At 38.0% G+C, this 20,454-nt stretch overlaps 1 protein-coding gene across 1 annotated transcript in view; it reads left to right on the top strand.

Annotated features, from left to right (window-relative positions):
- The window catches only part of LOC140604878 (disintegrin and metalloproteinase domain-containing protein 5-like), a 134,771-nt gene that overhangs the window by 91,216 nt on the left and 23,101 nt on the right, over window positions 1-20,454 (top strand). Inside the window, exons 15-16 of the mRNA XM_072776546.1 lie at window positions 5,495-5,585; window positions 6,123-6,342. Coding sequence (XP_072632647.1) covers window positions 5,495-5,585; window positions 6,123-6,342 — 311 coding nt within the window. The remainder of the gene's footprint in view (window positions 1-5,494; window positions 5,586-6,122; window positions 6,343-20,454) is intronic.

The following is a 20,454-nucleotide window of genomic DNA, read 5'->3' on the forward strand; positions in this document are numbered from 1 at the left end:
AGAACCATCTTCTGGTTTTGTTGATCTGTTTTACAGTTCTTTTGGTCTCCACTTTATTGATCTCTGCTCAAATCTTTATTATCTGTCTTCTTCTGCTTGGTTTTGGCTTTATTTGCTGTTCTTCCTACAGTTCCCTTAGTTGCATGGTTAGCTTGTATATTGAGTTTTTTCCAATTTTTTGAGAGAGGATTGTATTGCTATGTATTTCACTCTTAGGACCACTTTTGCTGTATTCCAAAAAGATTTTGAACAGTTTTACTTTAATTTTCATTAGTTTTCATGGATCTTTAAATTCTTCTCTAATTTTCTGCTTGACCCATTCATCTTTTCATTGGATACTCTTTAACCTCTACGTGTTCTGTGTTTCTTTTTTCTTTTTTTTAAAGATTTATTTATTTATTTATGATAGAGAGAGAGAGAGAGAGGCAGAGACATAGAAGGAGGGAGAAGCGGGCTCCATGCTGGGACCCCCACGCGGGACTCGATCCCGGGTCTCCAGGATCGTGCCCTGGGCCAAAGGCAGGCGCCAAACCGCTGAGCCACCCAGGGATCCCCTGTTTTGTGTTTCTTCTAAATTTCTTCTTGTGATTGAGTTCTAGTTTCAAAGCATTTTGGTCTGAAAATATGCAGGGGATATTCCCAATCTTTTTATATCTGCTCAGAGCTGATTTGTGGCACAATATGTGGTCTACTCTAGAGAAGGTTTTGTGCAGATGAGAAGAATGTGTGTTCTGTTGCATTAAGATGGATTGTTCTGTATATATTTGTGAAATATATTTGGTCCAGTGTATCATTCAAGACCCTTGTTTCTTTCATGACATTCTGCTTAGAATATCTGTCTTTTGCTGAGAGTGCCATGTTGAAGTGTCCTACTATTAATGTAGTATTATCTTTGTATCTCTTTAATTGGGTTATTAATTCATTGATATACTTGGCTGCTCTCAGATTAGGGGCATAGGTCTTCATGATTGTTAGTTCTTCTTGTTGGATAGCCCCTTTAAGTATGATATAGTGCCCCACTTCATCTCTTACTACAGTCATTGGTATAAACTCTAATTTATCTGATATGAAGAATGCTACCTCAGCTTTCTTTTGAGGACCATTTGAATGGTAAGTGGTTCTCTATTCCCTCATTTTCAGTCTGGAGATGTTCTTAGGTCTAAAATTTGTCTCTTGTAGACAGTAAATAAATGGGTCTTGGTTTTTTATCCAGTGAGATACCCTACATCTTTTGATGGGGTTATTTAGCCCATTCATGTTCAGAGTAACGATTGAAAGATATGAATTTAATGTTGTAGTATTACCTATACAGTCCCTGTTTCTGTGGATTGTTTCTTTGGGCTCCATCCTCTTACAGGGTCCCCCTTAATATTTCTTGCAGAACTGATTTGATGGTCACATATTCTTTCAGTTTCTATCTTGGAAGGTCTTCATCTCTCTTTCTATTCTGAATGACAGCCTTGCTGGATAAAGTGTTCTTGGATGTATGTTTTTCTCATTTAATACTCTGCATATATCATGCCAGCCCTTTCTGGCCTGCCAGATCTCTGTAGAGAGGTCTGCTGTTCATCTGGTATTTCTCCCCATATAAGTTAAGAATTTCTTGCCTTCAGCTGCTTTTAGATTTTTCTCTTTAACTTTGAAATTTGCAAGCATCAGTATTATATGTTGCGGTGTTGGTCATTTTTTGTTGATTTTGGGATGGGTGTCCTCTCTATGTCTTGGATATGAATACCTGTTTCCTTCCCCATATGAAGGAAGTTCCTAGCAATGATTTGTTCATATATATTTTGTGGTCGTCTCTGTCTCTGTCTCTCTCTTTCTCCCCCCATCTTCTGGAATCCCAATTAGACATATATTCTTCCTTCTCAAGCTATCATTTATTTTCCAAAGCCATTCCTCATGGGTTCTTGTTTTTCTCTTTTTTCCTCAGCTTTCTTACTATCAACTTCTTTTCTTTTTTTTTTTTAAAGATTTTGTTTATTTATTCATGATAGACAGAGAGAGAGAGAGAGGCAGAGACACAGGCAGAGGGAGAAGCAGGCTCCATGCACTGGGAGCCCGATGTGGGATTCGATCCCGGGTCTCCAGGATCACGCCCTGGGCCAAAGGCAGGCGCCAAACCGCTGCGCCACCCAGGGATCCCTATCAACTTATTTTCTATGTCACTCACTCTCTCTTCCACCTCATTAACCCTAACAGTAAGAGAATCCACTTTAGATCGCACCTTAAAGTATTTTTAATTTTGGCCTGATTAGAGTTCAGTTCTGCAGTAAGAGAATTTCTAGAGTCTTTTATACCTTTTTTCCAGAGCTACCAATAATTTTATAATTGTACTTCTGAATTGTATCTCTGACATGCTACTTAAATCCATATCAAGTAGGTCTGTGGCAGAGTATTACTTCTGGTTCTTTCTTTTGTGGTGAATTCTTTTAGTCATTTTTTCCAGTGCAGAATGGCTGTATGAGTGAGCAGAGTTAAAAATATCTCCCTGTGATGCTTGCCAAGTAGTCACAGAAACTCACCAGACCCAAAGTCAGCCATATGCCAATCACTCAAGAAAGCACAAAAAATCTCAAGACCATGGGCTCACTGGTTAGGTTCTCAATAAAAGGCCTGCCAAAAAGCCTTCAGTGGCAACCCTTTCAGGACCCCTCTCACTCCTGAGAGCTTTCCCTGTTATCTTTGCTTAATAAACTTCTGTTGCTTTACTCACTCTCCATTGCCCACGATATTCATTCTTCGACTCTGAGATAAGAACCTACCTCTCCTGTATCACCATCATATGTTAAACATATATGCATAGCAAACTCCATTATTGTGTCCCATATGAAGGCTGTTTATAAGATACCAACTAAAAACAAAGATTGAGAATAAGGGATGAAAAAACATATACTAGGCAAGTCTAAATTTCAAAGAGCAAGTTGGTATAGCAATATAAATCAGTGAGAATAGTATTTAAGGTAAAATTATTAATGACAAAAGGATAATATGCGATTGGGAGAGGCAAGATGGCAAGAAGCATGTCAGAAGAATAAGGGTCCTCATTTCATTTGGTCCCCCAAATTTATCTAGATAGTTTTCAAACCATCCTGAACACCTATGAATTCAACGAGATGTAAAGAGACAGCAGTTGGGATGCTGCAGAGAGAAAAGTGATCACTTCCTACAAGGAAGGAATCTGAAAAGAAGCTGAGGGGATATATCAGAAGATAAATGGCAAGGGGAGGGAGCCTCAGTAAGCAACTGCAAGGGAGCAGTGCAGGGCATAATCAGGAACTTTGAAAATCTGCTCCTGAGAGAGTCTTCCCTGCCTGAAAACTGCTCAGTGGGGAAATAGGGCAGACTTGCAGGAGGGGCAGTGCAGTCTCAATATTCCCAGAGACAAAGTAAGAATAGGGGCGCCAGGGAGAAAGCTCACTAGCAAACCATGATCCAATTGTGGGACTTAAGCTTCCTAGGTCCTGGCAAATGGCTAGAAGGCAACAACCCCCCAAGGGCATCTGGGAGAGGCAGACTAGTTTTGAAGTCCAGCAGCTGAGCTCTCTCTGCCCTGAGAGTCCAGCAGCATACAGGAGTGGGCTATCCTCTGTCCCCTCTGGGAGAGGCGGAACCTGGGAGGGCAGAAGACAGCGAAAGCTCTCCCACCAGTAGGCGGCATTCAATTTGTACAAATCAGTACTCCCTGCCTGCCCCCAGGAGGATCTAGGCCAGTGTGCACTGAGAGATTGCAGTTCAGTACACGGGGGAGCTCTTGGCTCTTGGCTCTGGGGCTGGACACCATCACGTGTACTGAACCACTCTCAGTGCACACTGGCTCAGATCTTCCTGGGGGCAGGCATGGGAGCACTGCTTTGTACAAATTGAAGGGTGCCTAGTGGCAGGAAAGTTTTCACTGTCTTTTGTCCCCACGGGGTCTGCCTCTGCTGAAGGGAACCAGAAGACAGCCTGCATCCCTCTGTGCCAGGCTCTAGGTAAAGATAACTCCGGTGTTGGACACACACCTGGCTGGCTTCTCCCAGATGCCCTGGAGGGTTGCAGCATTCCAGTCTTTTACCAGATGGGACCACAATTTGCAGTGAGCATTCTCCTGGTTTCCCCTATTCTTACTGTGTCTCCGGGAATATTGAGGCTTCTCTGGCTCCCCTGTGATTCTGCTCTATTTTCCCACTGAGCATTCAGTCAGGGAAGACTCTTTGAGGTATTAAAGTTCCTGATATTCTGCTGCCCTGCTTTCCTACAGCAGCTTTCCATGGCTCCCTCCTCCACCCCCATTTATCTTCCTTTTCTCCACCTTCCTACCTTGTCAGAAGCTATCACTTTTCTCTCTGTAGCATTCCAACTGTTCTCTGTTTACATCTCAAGTTGAATTTGTAGGTGTTCAGGATGTTTTGAAAGTTACCTAGGTAAGTTTGGGGGACCAGATGAATCAATACCCTTACTCTTCTACCATTTTCCTCCTTCCTCATTCCTTTATATTCTAGTTGCTCTTTTAAACCACGGCTTTTTTTTTTTTTTTTCTGTGCTCACAGTGTCCTGGGCTGGTACAGGCTAGGAACCCAGGGTTCACTGAAGCAGCTGACTAGCTGTAGCATCAGGACCCTGCCCTTGTCTCTGCTATCAAGGAGGAGGGGATATGTAAACTGTGGTGTTCAGCAGCCACTCTGACCTGTAGAGTACCAGCATTTGGAGTTCTAAGGCTGGATCCCTTAAATTCTAGTTGCTCTTTTAAACTGCAACTTTTTTTCCCTATGATTCAGGGCAGATGAATCTGCTCATGGTCCCTAAATCCTATCCCTTCCCACTGTAACATCAGGGGTGAGGGTTTCCTCTGTTACATTGTCTCCATCTCTGTTGCAGTTCTCTGTGTGGTCTTTCTGTCTTTTCATTGTGCAGAAGCCATTTAGTAAGTACTTAGCTTTTTAGGAAGAATTTATAAATAGGTATAGATTTGGAGTGAGCAAGGAGGGGAGTTCATGGCCTTCCTAAGTGGCCATTTCAGACTGGACCCCCTTAATTTTTGTGTGTGTGTGATTGTTAGGATAAAGGGAACAGAAATGAGGGCTTTAGTGTTGAAGAAGAGTTCAGAAAAATACTCCTTGAGTTTCTTATCAGTATTGAATCATAGATACTCTTTTGCTCCCGTTTTGTTTGAACTAACACAAACTATATTTTCACATTGGGTAGTCAGCTAAGGAAGAAAAACAATTCAGAGGGCAAAGAGAGGACAATACTTCCAATTATTATATTTCTAATAATATAATGCCATATGAATAATGTTGCTGTTTATTTTCTGTTTGATATGAAACAAAGTCTACCAAGCTTAAAATGAGAAGCTCTCTTTTTAATCCTAGATCTACCTCAGCAACTTTTTAATTCTAATTAATTATAAACCTCCTTAAGTATCTCATTATAATTTCCAAAATCAGCTTATTATTTCTACAATGATTATTGGAATTATGTACTTTAATTTACTTGTTTTTTTTTCTTTTAGCTTCTAGAGGTGGTTCATTTGCTTGTTATGATGAAATAAATTCAAGAGCAGATAGATATGGAAACTGTGGCCGAGACTTTTGTAGTTTTAGGTATGTATTTAGAAATTTGTAGTTTTGTTTGGGATATAGGTTAAATGTTGCTAAGGTCCTAGAATATATGACAATTTATCACAGATTTCTTTTTTTTATGATCTGAGCTGTACCCATTGGCTACAAATGATATGTGTTCAGTGCTGATAATTTTACAACAATGATGTTTGTAGTAATAATTATTTATTCTATTTTACTAATGAAATAATTGAAGACTAGTTATAATTTACTAGAAATAATTGAAGACTAGCTCAAATTTCAGAAACTAATATAAGACAGACCAGGCTGTCAGATTTCAAATTTTAATTTTTCCCTTGGCACATAGCCTCACAAAACAAAAAATGTCACATCATACATAAATCAGTGTGCTCAAAAATGTTTTCTGAGAGAAAATTGTTGAAAACTGGAGTTAAGTTAGTAAGTTAATTTAGTAAAATTAGTTGTTAGTAAAACACTTTTTTTTAAACTTAGGTACATCAGCAATCTATGTTATTTCAGTAAATAATAAGATGATTTTTTCCTTCCTTATGCTTCTAGTAATCTTCTATGTGGAAAATTAGTCTGTGCGTGGCCACACAAGGCATTAGTATCACGTGCAAATTTGTCTGTGATTTACTCACATGTCCGAGAGGAAATGTGTGTATCTACATATCGAAGCAAAGAAAAGGCCATTAAAAATACATGGACAACATATGAAACACCTGAGGATAGAGATGATACATTTGTACAAGATGGCACTGTGTGTGGTCCTGCTATGGTAATTAGAACTACAAAATTTCCAGTGTTTAAAAAAAATTTTATAGTATACTCATTTTGGCAATATACCAAGCAATTCATTTTTAAATAGCCTTATTGAAATATTGTTTACCATAAAAATCACCCATAATCTGTACAATTCATTGCATTTGGTTAATATATGAAATTGTGCAACCATCACCATGCCCAGTTTTAGAGCATACCATTACTCTTGCCCATTTATCCATCTTTCCCCATAAGCAACTCATCCAATTTTCCCAGTTATTAACATCTAACAATGATATGGTGCATTTGTTATAATCAATGAACAAATCAAACATTATATTAAATAAATTCCATACTTCATTCAGATTTATTTTACCTAATGCCTTTTCCAAGATTCCACCAAAAAGACCATATTACATTTATTATGTATCTTAAAGCTTCTCTTGACAGTGACAGTTTCTCATAATTTCTTTTTTGATGGCCTTGTGAGTTTTGAGGAGAACTAGTAAAATATTCTGTAGAATGTCCCTCAAATTAAGATTTGTCCAATGTTTCTCTCATGAGCAGGCTACATTTATGAGTTCTTGGAAGGAAACCCCAGAGGTAAAGTATCTTTGGTCATATCATTGTTAAGTGTTGATATTAACCTTGATCCCTTGCCTGAGGTAATATTTGTCAGATTTCTTGCTGTAAAGTTACTCTTTATTTCCATCTTTATATTCTACTTCCTTGAAAGAAGTTACTGTGCATGGCCCATATTTAAGGAGTAGGAAGTTTGTTACACTTTCTTGGAGGCTCAGTAGCTACACAAATTATTTTGAATTCCTCTGCACTGAAGGTTAGTTTGTTCTACATTTATGTATTCAGTCATTTATTTGTAACATTATAGACTCATGGTCTGGGTTATAATCCAATACTACTTTATTGATTTCATTGTTCAAGTTTTTCTATATTTGGTCATCAGGAGTTCCTTCAATCAACTCATGTCTTTGACAAACTTGTAACATTGTGCTTTTTTTTTTCTTTCTGAGTGCTTGCTTACTTTCCAGAATCAGAAGATGTTCTACATTCATATTGTATGTTTCCTGCCCCAGTTCTTAAAATCAGCCTTTCTCCAAGGAGCCCTGGTTCATTTGATTGGGAAATGGTATTTAGAAACCAAGATCTAGGTATTAATTTTGCTTTTTGCTATTGGAGTGTCACTTTTTCTGGCCCCATCAGCAGACAGAACTAGGAAATTTTTATATCTACATACTATTCATGCATATGAAAATATATAGATACATATACATGAATATATGCATTTATGTATATATGTATATAATCATACTCATATTTTATTTCTATTTCTATATCTATATATCTACATTAAAAAACATGAAGTCAAAATTATACTTTTCAATTGAATCCACAATGTAGGGTTCATTCTAGCCTACCTTTTCATATCTGTGATTGTTTTCTTTGATAGTGATATACTTTGGCACTTTCTTTGACAGTGATATATGTAAATTCCATCCTTGGATGCATCTGGAATGCACATTAAACCATCTCAGAATTGCTGACTCATTCTACTGTGAAATTATTTTTGCCTTTATTCTGAAGTGTATGTAAAAATATTTTATTCAAGAATTATTTGGGTTAATTCATTTTTCCTCCTTGACATGTTTAGATTGTTCATTTGAAAAACTAAACTTTTTGGATTTCCCCTTGTCCTTGTTCACTTTATTTTAGTTTAGTTTTTGATATGTGAAATATAAAATGATTTTTAAGATTCAAAACTATAAGGGCACTTGGGCCGCTCAGTTAGTTAAGCACCCAACTCTTGATTTCAGCTCAAGTTGTGATATCAGAGTTGTGAGATGGAGCTTGGTGACTAGCTCTGTTCTCAGCATGAGTCTCTCCCTGCTTTGCTCCTCTGCGCCCTCTACTCTGCTCCTGTGCACATGTGCTCTCTCTCTCTCAAAATCTTTTAGAGAATTTAGAAATTAAAAAAAAAAGATTTAAAATTGTATATGGTTATACTCAAAGAATTATCATTTTTTTATCCTTCTACTCCATTCCCATCCCTGTAAATTTTCTACCATTTTCATTACTCTCTCCTACTCTCAATAGAGAAACAATTAGTTTTTATTAGTTTCTATTCTCTTAGTTTTTATTTAGTTTTAGTTATCTTACCTTTTATTTTTGCATAATGGTGCAGATATGTACATTTTTTATATCTCATTTTTTAAACAAGTTCTATAAATACTTTTGCACTTCTTTTTGCTTAACACATTTCATGGGAATTAATTTACGTTAGTTCCAATGACTCCTTATTCTTTTATGTTTTCTGGCTGAACTTTACTTGATTGATTAAAATTAACATGATTTTTCTATTAAATAATTTATATACATCAAAAATGGCCTGAAAATACAGAAAAGGAATAGTAAGGGGGAAAAAATCATTTATAGTACTATCACCTAGAAATAAATTATCTTTACATTTCAGAACACTTATTTCCAGTATTTTTTGGTGTTTATAACATTTTTTCCATTGTCTTAACATTACAAAGTTAATAGAAATATAAATTTTAAAGGTAATATATCTTTGAATACCTTTTGAAATGGAGAAAAATATGAAGAAGGAATCCACTTACCCAGAATTAGCCATAGTTATTGGTGATCTTTTTTCTTTAATTAAACTTTTAATTTTGAAATAATTATACTTTAATGGAAAGTAGGTTAGAGAGGTCCTGTCTATCCTACACCCAGATTGTCTTAGTATCTTTAACCTATGCAATATAAAAAAATAGGAAATTGATTGAAACCTTATTTAAATTTCATCTCTTTTCACATGAATGTGTTTATGTGTATGTCTAGTCCTGTGCAATTCTATAACATGTGTATATTCATGGGACTATTATCATAATCAATATACAGAGAACTGTTCCATCACCAAAATGGAACTCTGTCATGGCTTCACTTTGCAGTCATATCTTTCCCCTGTATACCTGATCCCATGTTCTAATCAGGTCTCCATCTTTATAATTCCATTATTTGGAAAGTGTTATAATAATAGAATCATGTAGTAACCTGTAGAGATTAGTTTTGTCACCCAGCATAATATCCTTGGGATCTATCAAGAAGGCTGCATGTGTCAATAATTTGTTCATATTTAGTGCAGAATAATATTCCATTGTATAGTTATACCACAGTTTGCCTAACCATTCATTCTTAACCATAAAGAGTATTTGGGGAACTCCTGGGTGGTTCAGTTGGTTAACTTCCCAACTCTTGATTTTCTTCTGCTTAGAGGATTCTCTTCCCCACTCCCTCTATCCCACCTCCAACTTGCAGATGTACTTTCTCTCTCTCTCTCTCTCTGTCTCTGAAATAAATAATCTTTAAAAAAGTATTTGGGTTGTTTTCAGTTTTCAGATACTACAAATAAGTTGCTATTGACATTTGTGTGTAAATTTTTGTGTGGACATGTTTTCATTTCCCTGGAATGCAGTTGCTGAACCATGCGGCCAATATATATTTAATTTCATAAGGAATTGCAATTCTATTTTCCAGAGTGGCTGTACAACTTTACATCCCCCTCAGCAATATATAAAAGATCCAGTTTCTCTGCATCTTCACCAGCATTTGGTGTTATCAGTTTTTTATTTTAGCCATTCTAATAGGTGGATAGTGATATCTCATTGTAATTTTCATTTTCATTTCCTTAATAGTTAATGATGTATATCTTTTTGTGTGTTTATGTGCCATTTATATGTTGTTGTCAGTAAAATGTCTCCTAAAGTTCTTTTTGGATTTTCTAGTTGTATTTTTTTTATTGTCAAGTTTTGATATTTTACACTGGATACTAATTTTTTTGTCAGTTAAGTGGCTTGTAAATATTTTCTTTTAATCTGTAGTTTAAGTTTCATCCTCTTCACATGGGCTTTCACAGAGTAAGCATTTTAAAGTCAACTCAAAGAGCTCTTTGCCTAGTCCTAGATAGCCCAAATTTTCTGCCATGTGTTTTTCTTTTTTTAAAAAAAAAGATATTATTTATTTATCAGAGAGACAGAGAGAGAGAAAGTGCACACAAGCAGAGGGAGAGGCAGAGGGAGAAGCAGACTCCCTGCTGAGCAGGGAGCCCAACACAGGGCTAGATCCCAGGACCCTATGATCATGACCTGAGCAAAAGACAGATGCTTAACTTACTCAGCCACCCATGTACCCTGTGCGATGAGTTTTTCTAAACATCATTTATTTTGAGTAAATTTTTGAATAAGCTTTGAGACTTAGGTCAAGATTTTATTTTTGTCTATGGATACTGTAGTAGGGTTCTCCAGAGAAACAGAATCAATAGTGTGTGTGTGTGTATTTGTGTTTATGTGTGTGTATTTTTACAAAGACAGAATGAGTGGTTTATTTCAAGGAATTAGTTCATTTAGCAGTGGGGGTTGGCAAGTTCAAAATCTAGCAGTCTGGAAATTCAGAGAAGAGTTGATGTTTCAGTCTTGAATCTGAATTCTGCAGAGCAGCAGGATGGAAACTTAGGCTAGTTTCTATGTTGCAGTCAGGAGAAGAATTCTTTCTTTTTTGGGAAAAGCTCAGTCTTTGCTCTTAAGGCCTGCAACTGATTGGATGGTCAACCCACATTATGGAGAGCAATTGGCTTTATCAAAGTCCACTGATTTAAATGTTAATCACATCTAAAAAATACCTTCACATCAAAATCTAGAGTTTGACCAAACAACTATGCATCATAGCCTAGCCAACTTGAAATATAAAATTAGCCACCACAGATGTACAATTGCTGTAGTACTATTTGTGGAAAAGACTGTACTTACTTCATTATATAGCTTTGTACATTTGTTCAAATTCCATTAATCATAATGTGTGAGTATATTTTTGGGGTTTTATGCTCTAGTTTGTTGGTTTCATGTTCCTCCACCAATATCACACTGTTGATTACTTTAGCTATATAAGAAGCCTCAATATTGGGTGAAGTGATGCTTTTCATTTTATTCTTTTGTCAAGATTATTTTAGCTATTCTATGGCTTGTGCTTGCCCATATACATTTAGAATTAGCTTGTTTTTGCTTACAGCCTTGCTGGGATTTTGATAGATCAATTTGTAGAGAATTGATATCTCTGTTATGTTGAAACTTCCAACTCATGAACCTGGAGTATTTCTCCATTTAATAAATTTCTTTGATTACTTCATCATTTTGTGTTCTTCACAAAACCAATTCTGTGCATGACTTAAACATATACATATGTTTTTCATTTTCTTTTGAGTGATTGTAAATCATTAAAATCTTTATATTTGATATAGTTGACACACAATGTTACACTGATTTCATGTGAACAACTTAGGGATTCAACTTCTCTATATATTATACTGTGTTTACTAGAAGTGTTTACAACACCACTGACTATATTCCCTATGTTGTACCTTTTATTCTATGACTTATTCATTCTATAACTCTCATTCTCTTTCACACATTTTGCTCCTCTTCCTCCTTCCCTTGTCAATCATCATTTGTTCTCTGTATTTACAGATCTGATTCTGCTTTTTATTTATTTGTATGTTTTCCAGATTCCACATATGAATGAAATCATATGGTATTTGTCTTTCTCAATCTGACTTCTTTCACTTAGAATAATACCTTCTAACTCCATCCATGTTACACAAATGGCAAGATCTCATCCTTTTTTTGTGGCTGTGTAATATCAGGGCAGCATTGTACTGATAGAAAAATATACTTCTGTTGTGTTGGAACAGAGGGGAAATGGGGAGGAGCACAAGATACTCCACTGCTGTGCTATTTTTCCAGTTTGGATCTCAAATCGGCTCACCCTTTTTCTTACCACCTCTGAGTACTTCTGTTTATCTCTCAGCCATTTATAATTTTATAATGTTTTATAATTGTGCTTAGGAAATGCATGCAGAAATAGGTCTGTGTTATCTTGTCTAGACTCAAAGTCATAATGAATTGTTATTTTAATATTGTGCAATTTTTTTGTATTTCCTACAAATTTTGCTTTATGATTTTTTGGTGCTAAGTTATTCCTTTCTTATGTGTGAATGACTTCCTGATACCACAGAATTCAAAGGATTATAAGTTAATGTTATGAAAAATTATATGCCAACAAACTGGACAACCTAGAATAAATGAATGAATTCTTAGACACATTGTAACCTACCAAGACAGAACCAGGAAGAAATAGAAAATTTGAACAAACTGATTACCAGCAATGAAACTGAATAACTAGTTGAAAAACTCCCAAAAAACGAAAGCCCAAGAACAGATGGCTTTCAGGTGAATTCTACCAAACATTTAAAGAAAGTTTAATACCTATACTTCTCCAAATTTTCCAGAAAAAGAATGAAAGGAAAGCTTCCAAATTTATTCTTTTTATTTTTTAGGTTTTATTTATTTATTCATGAGAGACACAGAGAGGCAGAGACATAGGCAGAGGGAGAAACAGGCTCCCCACAAGGGAGTGTGATGCAGGACTTGATGCCATAACTCTGGGATCATGACCTGAGCCAAAGGCAGATGCTCAACCACTGAGCCACTCAGGTGCCCCCAGATTTATTCTATGAGGCAGAATTACCCTGATTCCAAAATCAGATAAAGACACTACAAAACAAACAAACAAACAAACAACACAAACGCCCTATAGGCCAATATACCTGATGAATATAGGTGCAAAAATCCTCAACAAAATGTTAGCAAACCGATTCAAACTATATATTAAAAAAATCATTCGTTATGATCAACTGGAATTTGTTCCTGGGTTGCAAGGATGGTTCAATTTGCAAATAAATCAAATGATACAGCACATCAATAAAAGAAAGGACAAACACCATATGATTACCTCATTAGATGCATAAAAATATTTGACAACATCCATTCATGATTAAAACCCTCCACAAAGTAGGTTTAGAGGAACATGACTCAGTATAATAAAGTCTACTTATGAAAAAACCACAGCAAATATAATATCGTCCCTAATGGGCAAAAACAGAGCTTTTCCTCTATGGTCAGGAACAAGAAAAGAATCTCCTTTCTCACGACTTCTTTTGACAAAGCACTGGAAGTCCTAACCATAGCAGTCAGACAAGAGAAAGGAATAAAAGGGGTTCAAAATGAACAAATAATCTTAAGATTTGTATGAAATCAGAAAAAACCCCAAATAGCCAGAGGAATGTTGAAATAGAAAACCAAAGCTGGGGGCATCACAATGCCTGACTTCAAGCTGTATTACAAAACTCTGATCATCAATACAGTATGGTACCTACACAAAAACAGACACATAGGTCATGGAACAGAATAGAAAATTCAGAAATTAACCCTCAACTCTATGGCCAACTCATCTTTGACAAAGCAGGTAAGAGTATCCACTGCAAAAAGGACAATCTCTTCAATAAATGGTATTAGGAAAATTGGACAGCCACATGGAGAAGAATGAAACTGTACCATTCTCTTATACCATACACAAAGATAAACTCAAAATGGATGAAAGATCTAAATTATGTGAGACAAGAATCCGTCAAAATCCTAGAGGAGAACACAGGCAACAACCTCTTAAGAACTTGGCCACAGCAACTTCTTGCAACACACATCTATGAAGGCAAGGGAAACAAGAGCAAAAATGAACTATTGGGACTTCATCAAGATAAAGAGCTTCTCTGCACAGCGAAGGAAACAGCCAGTCAACAAAACTAAAAGACAGCCTACAGAATGGGAGAAGATATTCACAAATGACATATCAGATAAAGGGCTAGTATCCAAGATCTGTAAAGAATGTATCAAACTCAACACCCAAGAAAAGACAATCTAGTCATGAAATGGGCAGAAGACATGAACAGACATTTCTCCAAAGAAGACCTACACATGGCCATTGGCACATGAAAAAATGCTCCACATCACTTGCCACCAGGGAAATGCAAATCAAAACCACAATGAGATGCCACCTCACACCAGTGAGAATGGCGAAAATTAACAAGACAGGAAACAACAAATGTTGGCAAGGATGTGGAGAAAGGGGAACCCTCTTGCACTGTTGTGGGAATGCAAGCTGATACAGCCACTCTAGAAAACAGTATGGAGGTTCCTCAAGAAGTTAAAAATGGAGCTACCCTATGACCCAGCAATTGCACTACTGCATATTTACCCCAAAGATACAGATGTCATGAAACAACAGGACACCTGCGCCCCAATGTTTTATAGCAGCAATGTCCACGATTGCCAAACCATGGAAGGAGCCATGATGTCCTTCAACAAATGAATAGATAAAGAAGATGTGGTATATACATGCAATGGAATATTACTCAACTATCAGAAAGGACGAATACCTACCATTTGCTTTGGCATGGATGGAACTGGAGGATATTATGCTGAGTGAAATAAGTCAGTTGGAGAAAGACAATCATAATATGGTTTCCCTCATATGGGGAATATCAGAATAGTGAAAGGGACTGTAAGGGAAAGGAGGGAAACTGAATGGGGAAAAATTAGAGGGAAGACAAACCATGAGAGACTCCTCTACTCTGGGAATCAAACAAAAGAGTTGCAGAAGGGGACGAAGGTGGTGGGATGGGATGACTGGGTTGACAGGCACTAAGAAGGGCACTTGATGGGATGAACACTAGATATTATATGTAGGCAAATTGAATTTAAATAAAATATATTTTCAAAAGGGCATCCAAAATGGTAGGGAAGAAGTAAAATGTTTGACTATTTGCATATGGTGTGATACTATACATAGAAAACCCTAAAAGAAGGGAGGGGCAAGATGGCGGAAGAGTAGGGTCCCCAAGTCACCTGTCCCCACCAAATTACCTAGATAACCTTCAAATCATCCTGAAAATCTACGAATTCAGCCTGAGATTTAAAGAGAGACCAGCTGGAATGCTACAGTGAGAAGAGTTGGCGCTTCTATCAAGATAGGAAGACGGGGAAAAAAGAAATAAAGAAACAAAAGGCGTCCAAGGGGGAGGGGCCCCGCGAGGAGCCGGGCTGAGGCCGGGGCGAGTGTCCCCAGGACAGGAGAGCCCCTTCCCGGAGAAGCAGGAGCTGCACCAACCTTCCCGGGTGGAAAGGGGCTCCCAGGGAGTTGGAGCAGGACCCCGGGAGGGCGGGGATGCCCTCGGGCTCCCTGGGACACTAACAGACACCTGCGCCCCGGGACAGTGCGCGAGCACCCTAAGGGCTGCAGCGCGCACGGCGGGACCTGGGGCAGCTCAGGGGGCTCGTGTGGCAGCTCCGCGTAGAGAGGGCTGCCCAGCTGGGAGCTGAATCCAGGAGCACAGGCCTGGGAGCACAGGGCGCCAGGGACACAGCCCAGGATCCGGCCTCCCCCGGGACAGGCAGAGGCCGGGAGGGCCCAGGACAGCAAGGACGCTCCTGCCCCGAGCTGAGCAGATCAGCAGCCCCACCCCCGGAGCATCCAGGCCCTGCAGACGGAGAGCTCCGGAGTTAACTGCGGGAGCTGACTCCAGGGCTGCAGAGCTGGCCCCGCAACTGGGGTTGTTCCTCCTGGGGTCTCACGGGGTAAACATCCCCCACTGAGCCCTGCACCAGGCAGAGGGCAGAGCAGCTCGCGCAAGTGCTAACACCTGAAAATCAGCACAACAGGCCCCTCCCCCAGAAGACCAGCTAGACGGACAAGTTCCAGGGGAAGTCAAGGGACTTAAAGTATACAGAATCAGAAGATACTCCCCCGTGTTCTTTTCTTTTCTTTTTTTTTGTTGTTGTTTTGTTTTGTTTTTTTTTTTCTTTTTGATTTCTGTTGCTTCCCCCATGCTTTTTTTTCTTTCTTTCTTTTTCTTTCTCTTTTTCTTCTCTCTCTCTCTCTTTTTTTTTTTTTACTTTTTTTCTTTTTTCTTTTTCTCTTTTCTTTCCTTTCTCTCCTCTCTTTTTTTCCTTTTCCCAATACAACTTGTTTTTGGCCACTCTGCACTGAGCAAAATGACTAGAAGGAAAACCTCACCTCAAAAGAAAGAATCAGAAACAGTCTTCTCTCCCACAGAGTTAAAAATTTGGATTACAATTCAATGTCAGAAAGCCAATTCAGAAGCATTATTTTACAGCTACTGGTGGCTCTAGAAGTCTCTTGAGACAACTCAAGAGACTTCATGACTGCAGAATTTAGATCCAATCAGGCAGAAATTAAAAATCAATTGAAAGAGTTGCAATCCAAACTAGAAGTCCTAACGACGAGGGTTAACGAGGTGGAAGAACGAGTGACATAGAAGACAAGTTGATGGCAAAGAGGGGAACTGAGGAAAAAAGAGACAAACAAAAGACCATGAGGATAGATTAAGGGAAATAAATGACAGCCTGGGGAAGAAAAACCTACATTTAATTGGGATTCCTGAGGGCGCTGAAAGGGACAGAGGTCCAGAATATGTATTTGAACAAATCATAGCTGAAAACTTTCCTAATCTGGGAAGGGAAACAGGCATTCAGATCCAGGAAATAGAGAGATCCCCCCCCTAAAATCAATAAAAACCGTGCAACACCTCGACATTTGATAGTTAAGCTTGCAAATTCCAAAGATAAAGAGAAGATCCTTAAAGCAGCAAAAGACAAGAAATCCCTGACTTTTATGGGGAGGAGTATTAGGGTAACAGCAGACCTCTCCACAGAGACCTGGTGGGCCAGAAAGGGCTGTCAGGATATATTCAGGGTTCTAAACGAGAAAAACATGCAACCAAGAATACTTTATCCAGCAAGGCTCTCATTCAGAATGGAAGGAGAGATAAAGAGCTTCCAAGACAGGCAGCAACTGAAAGAATATGTGACCTCCAAACCAGCTCTGCAAGAAATTTTAAGGGGGACTCTTAAAATTCCCCTTTAAGAAGAAGTTCAGTGGAACAATCCACAAAAACAAGGACTGAATAGATATCATGATGACACTAAACTCATATCTTTCAATAGTAACTCTGAACGTGAACAGGCTTAATGACCCCATCAAAAGGCGCAGGATGTCAGACTGGATAAAAGCAGGACCCATCTATTTGCTGTTTACAAGAGACTCATTTTAGACAGAAGGACACCTACAGCCTGAAAATAAAAGGTTGGAGAACCATTTACTATTCAAATGGTCCTCAAAAGAAAGCAGGGGTAGCCATCCTTATATATTAAAATTTACCCCAGAGACTGTAGTGAGAGATGAAGAGGGACACTATATCATACTTAAAGGATCTATCCAACAAGAGGACTTGAAAATCCTCAATATATATGCCCAGAATGTGGGAGCTGCCAAATATATCAATTAATAACCAAAGTTAAGACATACTTAGATAATAAAACACTTATACTGATGACTTCAATCTAGCACTTTCTACACTTGATAGGTCTTCTAAGCACAAGATCTCCAAAGAAATGAGAGCTTTATATGATACACTGGACCAGATGTATTTCACAAATATCTACAGAACTTTACATCCAAACTCAACTGAATACACATTCTTCTCAAGTGCACATGGAACTTTCTCCAGAATAGACCACATATTGGGTCACAAATCGGGTCTGAACTGATATCAAAAGATTGGGATCATCCCCTGTGTATTCTCAGACCATAATGCCTTGAAATTAGAACTAAATCACAACAAGAAGTTTGGAAGGACTTCAAACACGTGGAGGTTAAGGCCATCCTGCTAAAAGATGAAAGGGTCAAGCAGGAAATTAAGGAGGGATTTAAAAGATTCATGGAAACTAATGAGAATGAAGATACAACTGTTCAAAATCTTTGGGATGCAGCAAAAGCAGTCCTGAGGGGGAAATACATCGTAATACAAGCATCCATTCAAAAACTGGAAAGAACTCAAATACAAAAGCTAACCTTACACATAAAGGAGCTAGAGAAAAAACAGCGAATAGATCCTACACCAGCAGAAAAAGAGAGTTAATAAAGATTTGAACAAAACTCAACGAAATCGAGACCAGAAGAACTGTGGAACAGATCAACAAAACCAGGAGTTGGTTCTTTGAAAGAATTAATAAGATAGATAAACCATTAGCCAGCCTTATTAAAAAGAAGAGTGAATAAAAAAAGAAGAGTGAGAAGACTCAAATTAATAAAATCATGAATGAGAAAGTAGAGATCACTACCAACACCAAGGAAATACAAATGATTTTAAAAACATATTATGAACAGCTATACGCCAATAAATTAGGCAATCTAGAAGAAATGGACGCATTCCTGGAAAGCCACAAACTACCAAAACTGGAACAGGAAGAAATAGAAAACCTGAACAGGCCAATAACCAGGGAGGATATTGAAGCAGTCATCAAAAACCTCCCAAGACACAAAAGTCCAGGGCCAGATGGCTTCTCCGGGGAATTCTATCAAACGTTTAAAGAAGAAACCATACCTATTCTACTAAAGCTGTTTGGAAAGATAGAAAGAGATGGAGTACTTCCAAATTCATTCTATGAGGCCAGCATCACCTTAATTCCAAAACCAGCCAAAGACCCCACCAAAAAGGAGACTTATAGACCAATATTCCTGGTAAACATGGATGCAAAAATTCTCAACAAGGTGCTAGCCAATAGGATCCAATAGTACATTAATAAAATTATTCACCATGACCAAGTAGGATTTATTCCCGGGACACAAGGCTGGTTCAACACTCATAAACAATCAATGTGATTCATTATATCAGCAAGAGAAAAACCAAGAACCATATGATCCTCTCATTAGATGCAGAGAAAGCATTTGACAAAATACAGCATCCATCCCTGATCAAAACTCTTCAGAGTGTAGGGATAGAGGGAACATTCCTCAACATCTTAAAAGCCATCTACAAAAAGCCCACAGCAAATATCATTCTCAATGGGGAAGCAGTGGGAGCCTTTCCCCTAAGAGCAGGAACAAGACAGGGATGTCCACTCTCACCACTGCTGTTCAACATAGTACTGGAAGTCCTAGCCTCAGCAATCAGACAACAAAAAGACATTAAAGGTATTCGAATTGGCAAAGAAGAAGTCAAACTCTCCCTCTTCACCTATGACATGATACTCTACATAGAAAACGCAAAAGCCTTCACCCCAAGATTGCTAGAAGTCATACAGCAATTTGGCAGTGTGGCAGGATACAAAATCAATGCCCAGAAGTCAGTGGCATTTCTGTACACTAACAATGAGACTGAAGAAAGAGAAATTAAGGAGTTAATCCCATTTACAATTGCACCCAAAAGCATAAGATACCTAGGAATAAACCTAACCAAAGAGGTAAAGTATCTATACCCTAAAAACTATAGAACTCTTCTGAAAGAAATTGAGGAAGACACAAAGAGATGGAAAAATATTCCATGCTCATGGATTGGCAGAATTAATACTGTGAAAATGTCAATGTTACCCGGGGTAATTTACATGTTTAATGCAATCCCTATCAAAATACCATGGACTTTCTTGAGAGAGTTAGAACAAATTATTTTAAGATTTGTGTGGAATCAGAAAAGACCCCAAATAGCCAGGGGAATTTTAAAAAAGAAAACCATAGCTGGGGGCATCACAATGCCAGATTTCAGGTTGTACTACAAAGCTGTGGTCATCAAGACAGTGTGGTACTGGCACAAAAACAGACACATAGATCAATGGAACAGAATAGAGAATCCATAAGTGGACACTCATCTTTATGGTCAACCCATATTCGATAAAGGAGGAATAACTATCCATGGAAGAAAGACATCCTCTTCAATAAATGGTGCTGGGAAAATTGCAGAAGAATGAAACTAGACCACCCTTTCACCATACACAAAGATAAACTCAAAATGGATGAAAGATCTAAATGTGAGACAAGATTCCTTCAAAATCCTAGAGGAGAACACAGGCAACACCCTTTTTGAACTCGGCCACAGTAACTTCTTGCAAGATACATCCACGAAGGCAAAAGAAACAAAAGCAAAAATGAACTATTGGGACTTCATCAAGATAAGAAGCTTTTGCACAGCAAAGGATACAGTCAACAAAACTCAAAGACAACCTACAGAATGGGAGAAGATATTTGCAAATGATGTATCAGATAAAGGGCTAGTTTCCAAGATTTATAAAGAACTTATTAAACTCAACACCAAAGAAACAAACAATCCAATCATGAAATGGGCAAAAGACATAAACAGAAATCTCACAGA

This window comes from Canis lupus, chromosome 15 (assembly GCF_048164855.1).
Source record: "Canis lupus baileyi chromosome 15, mCanLup2.hap1, whole genome shotgun sequence".
NCBI classification, from domain to species: domain Eukaryota; kingdom Metazoa; phylum Chordata; class Mammalia; order Carnivora; family Canidae; genus Canis; species Canis lupus.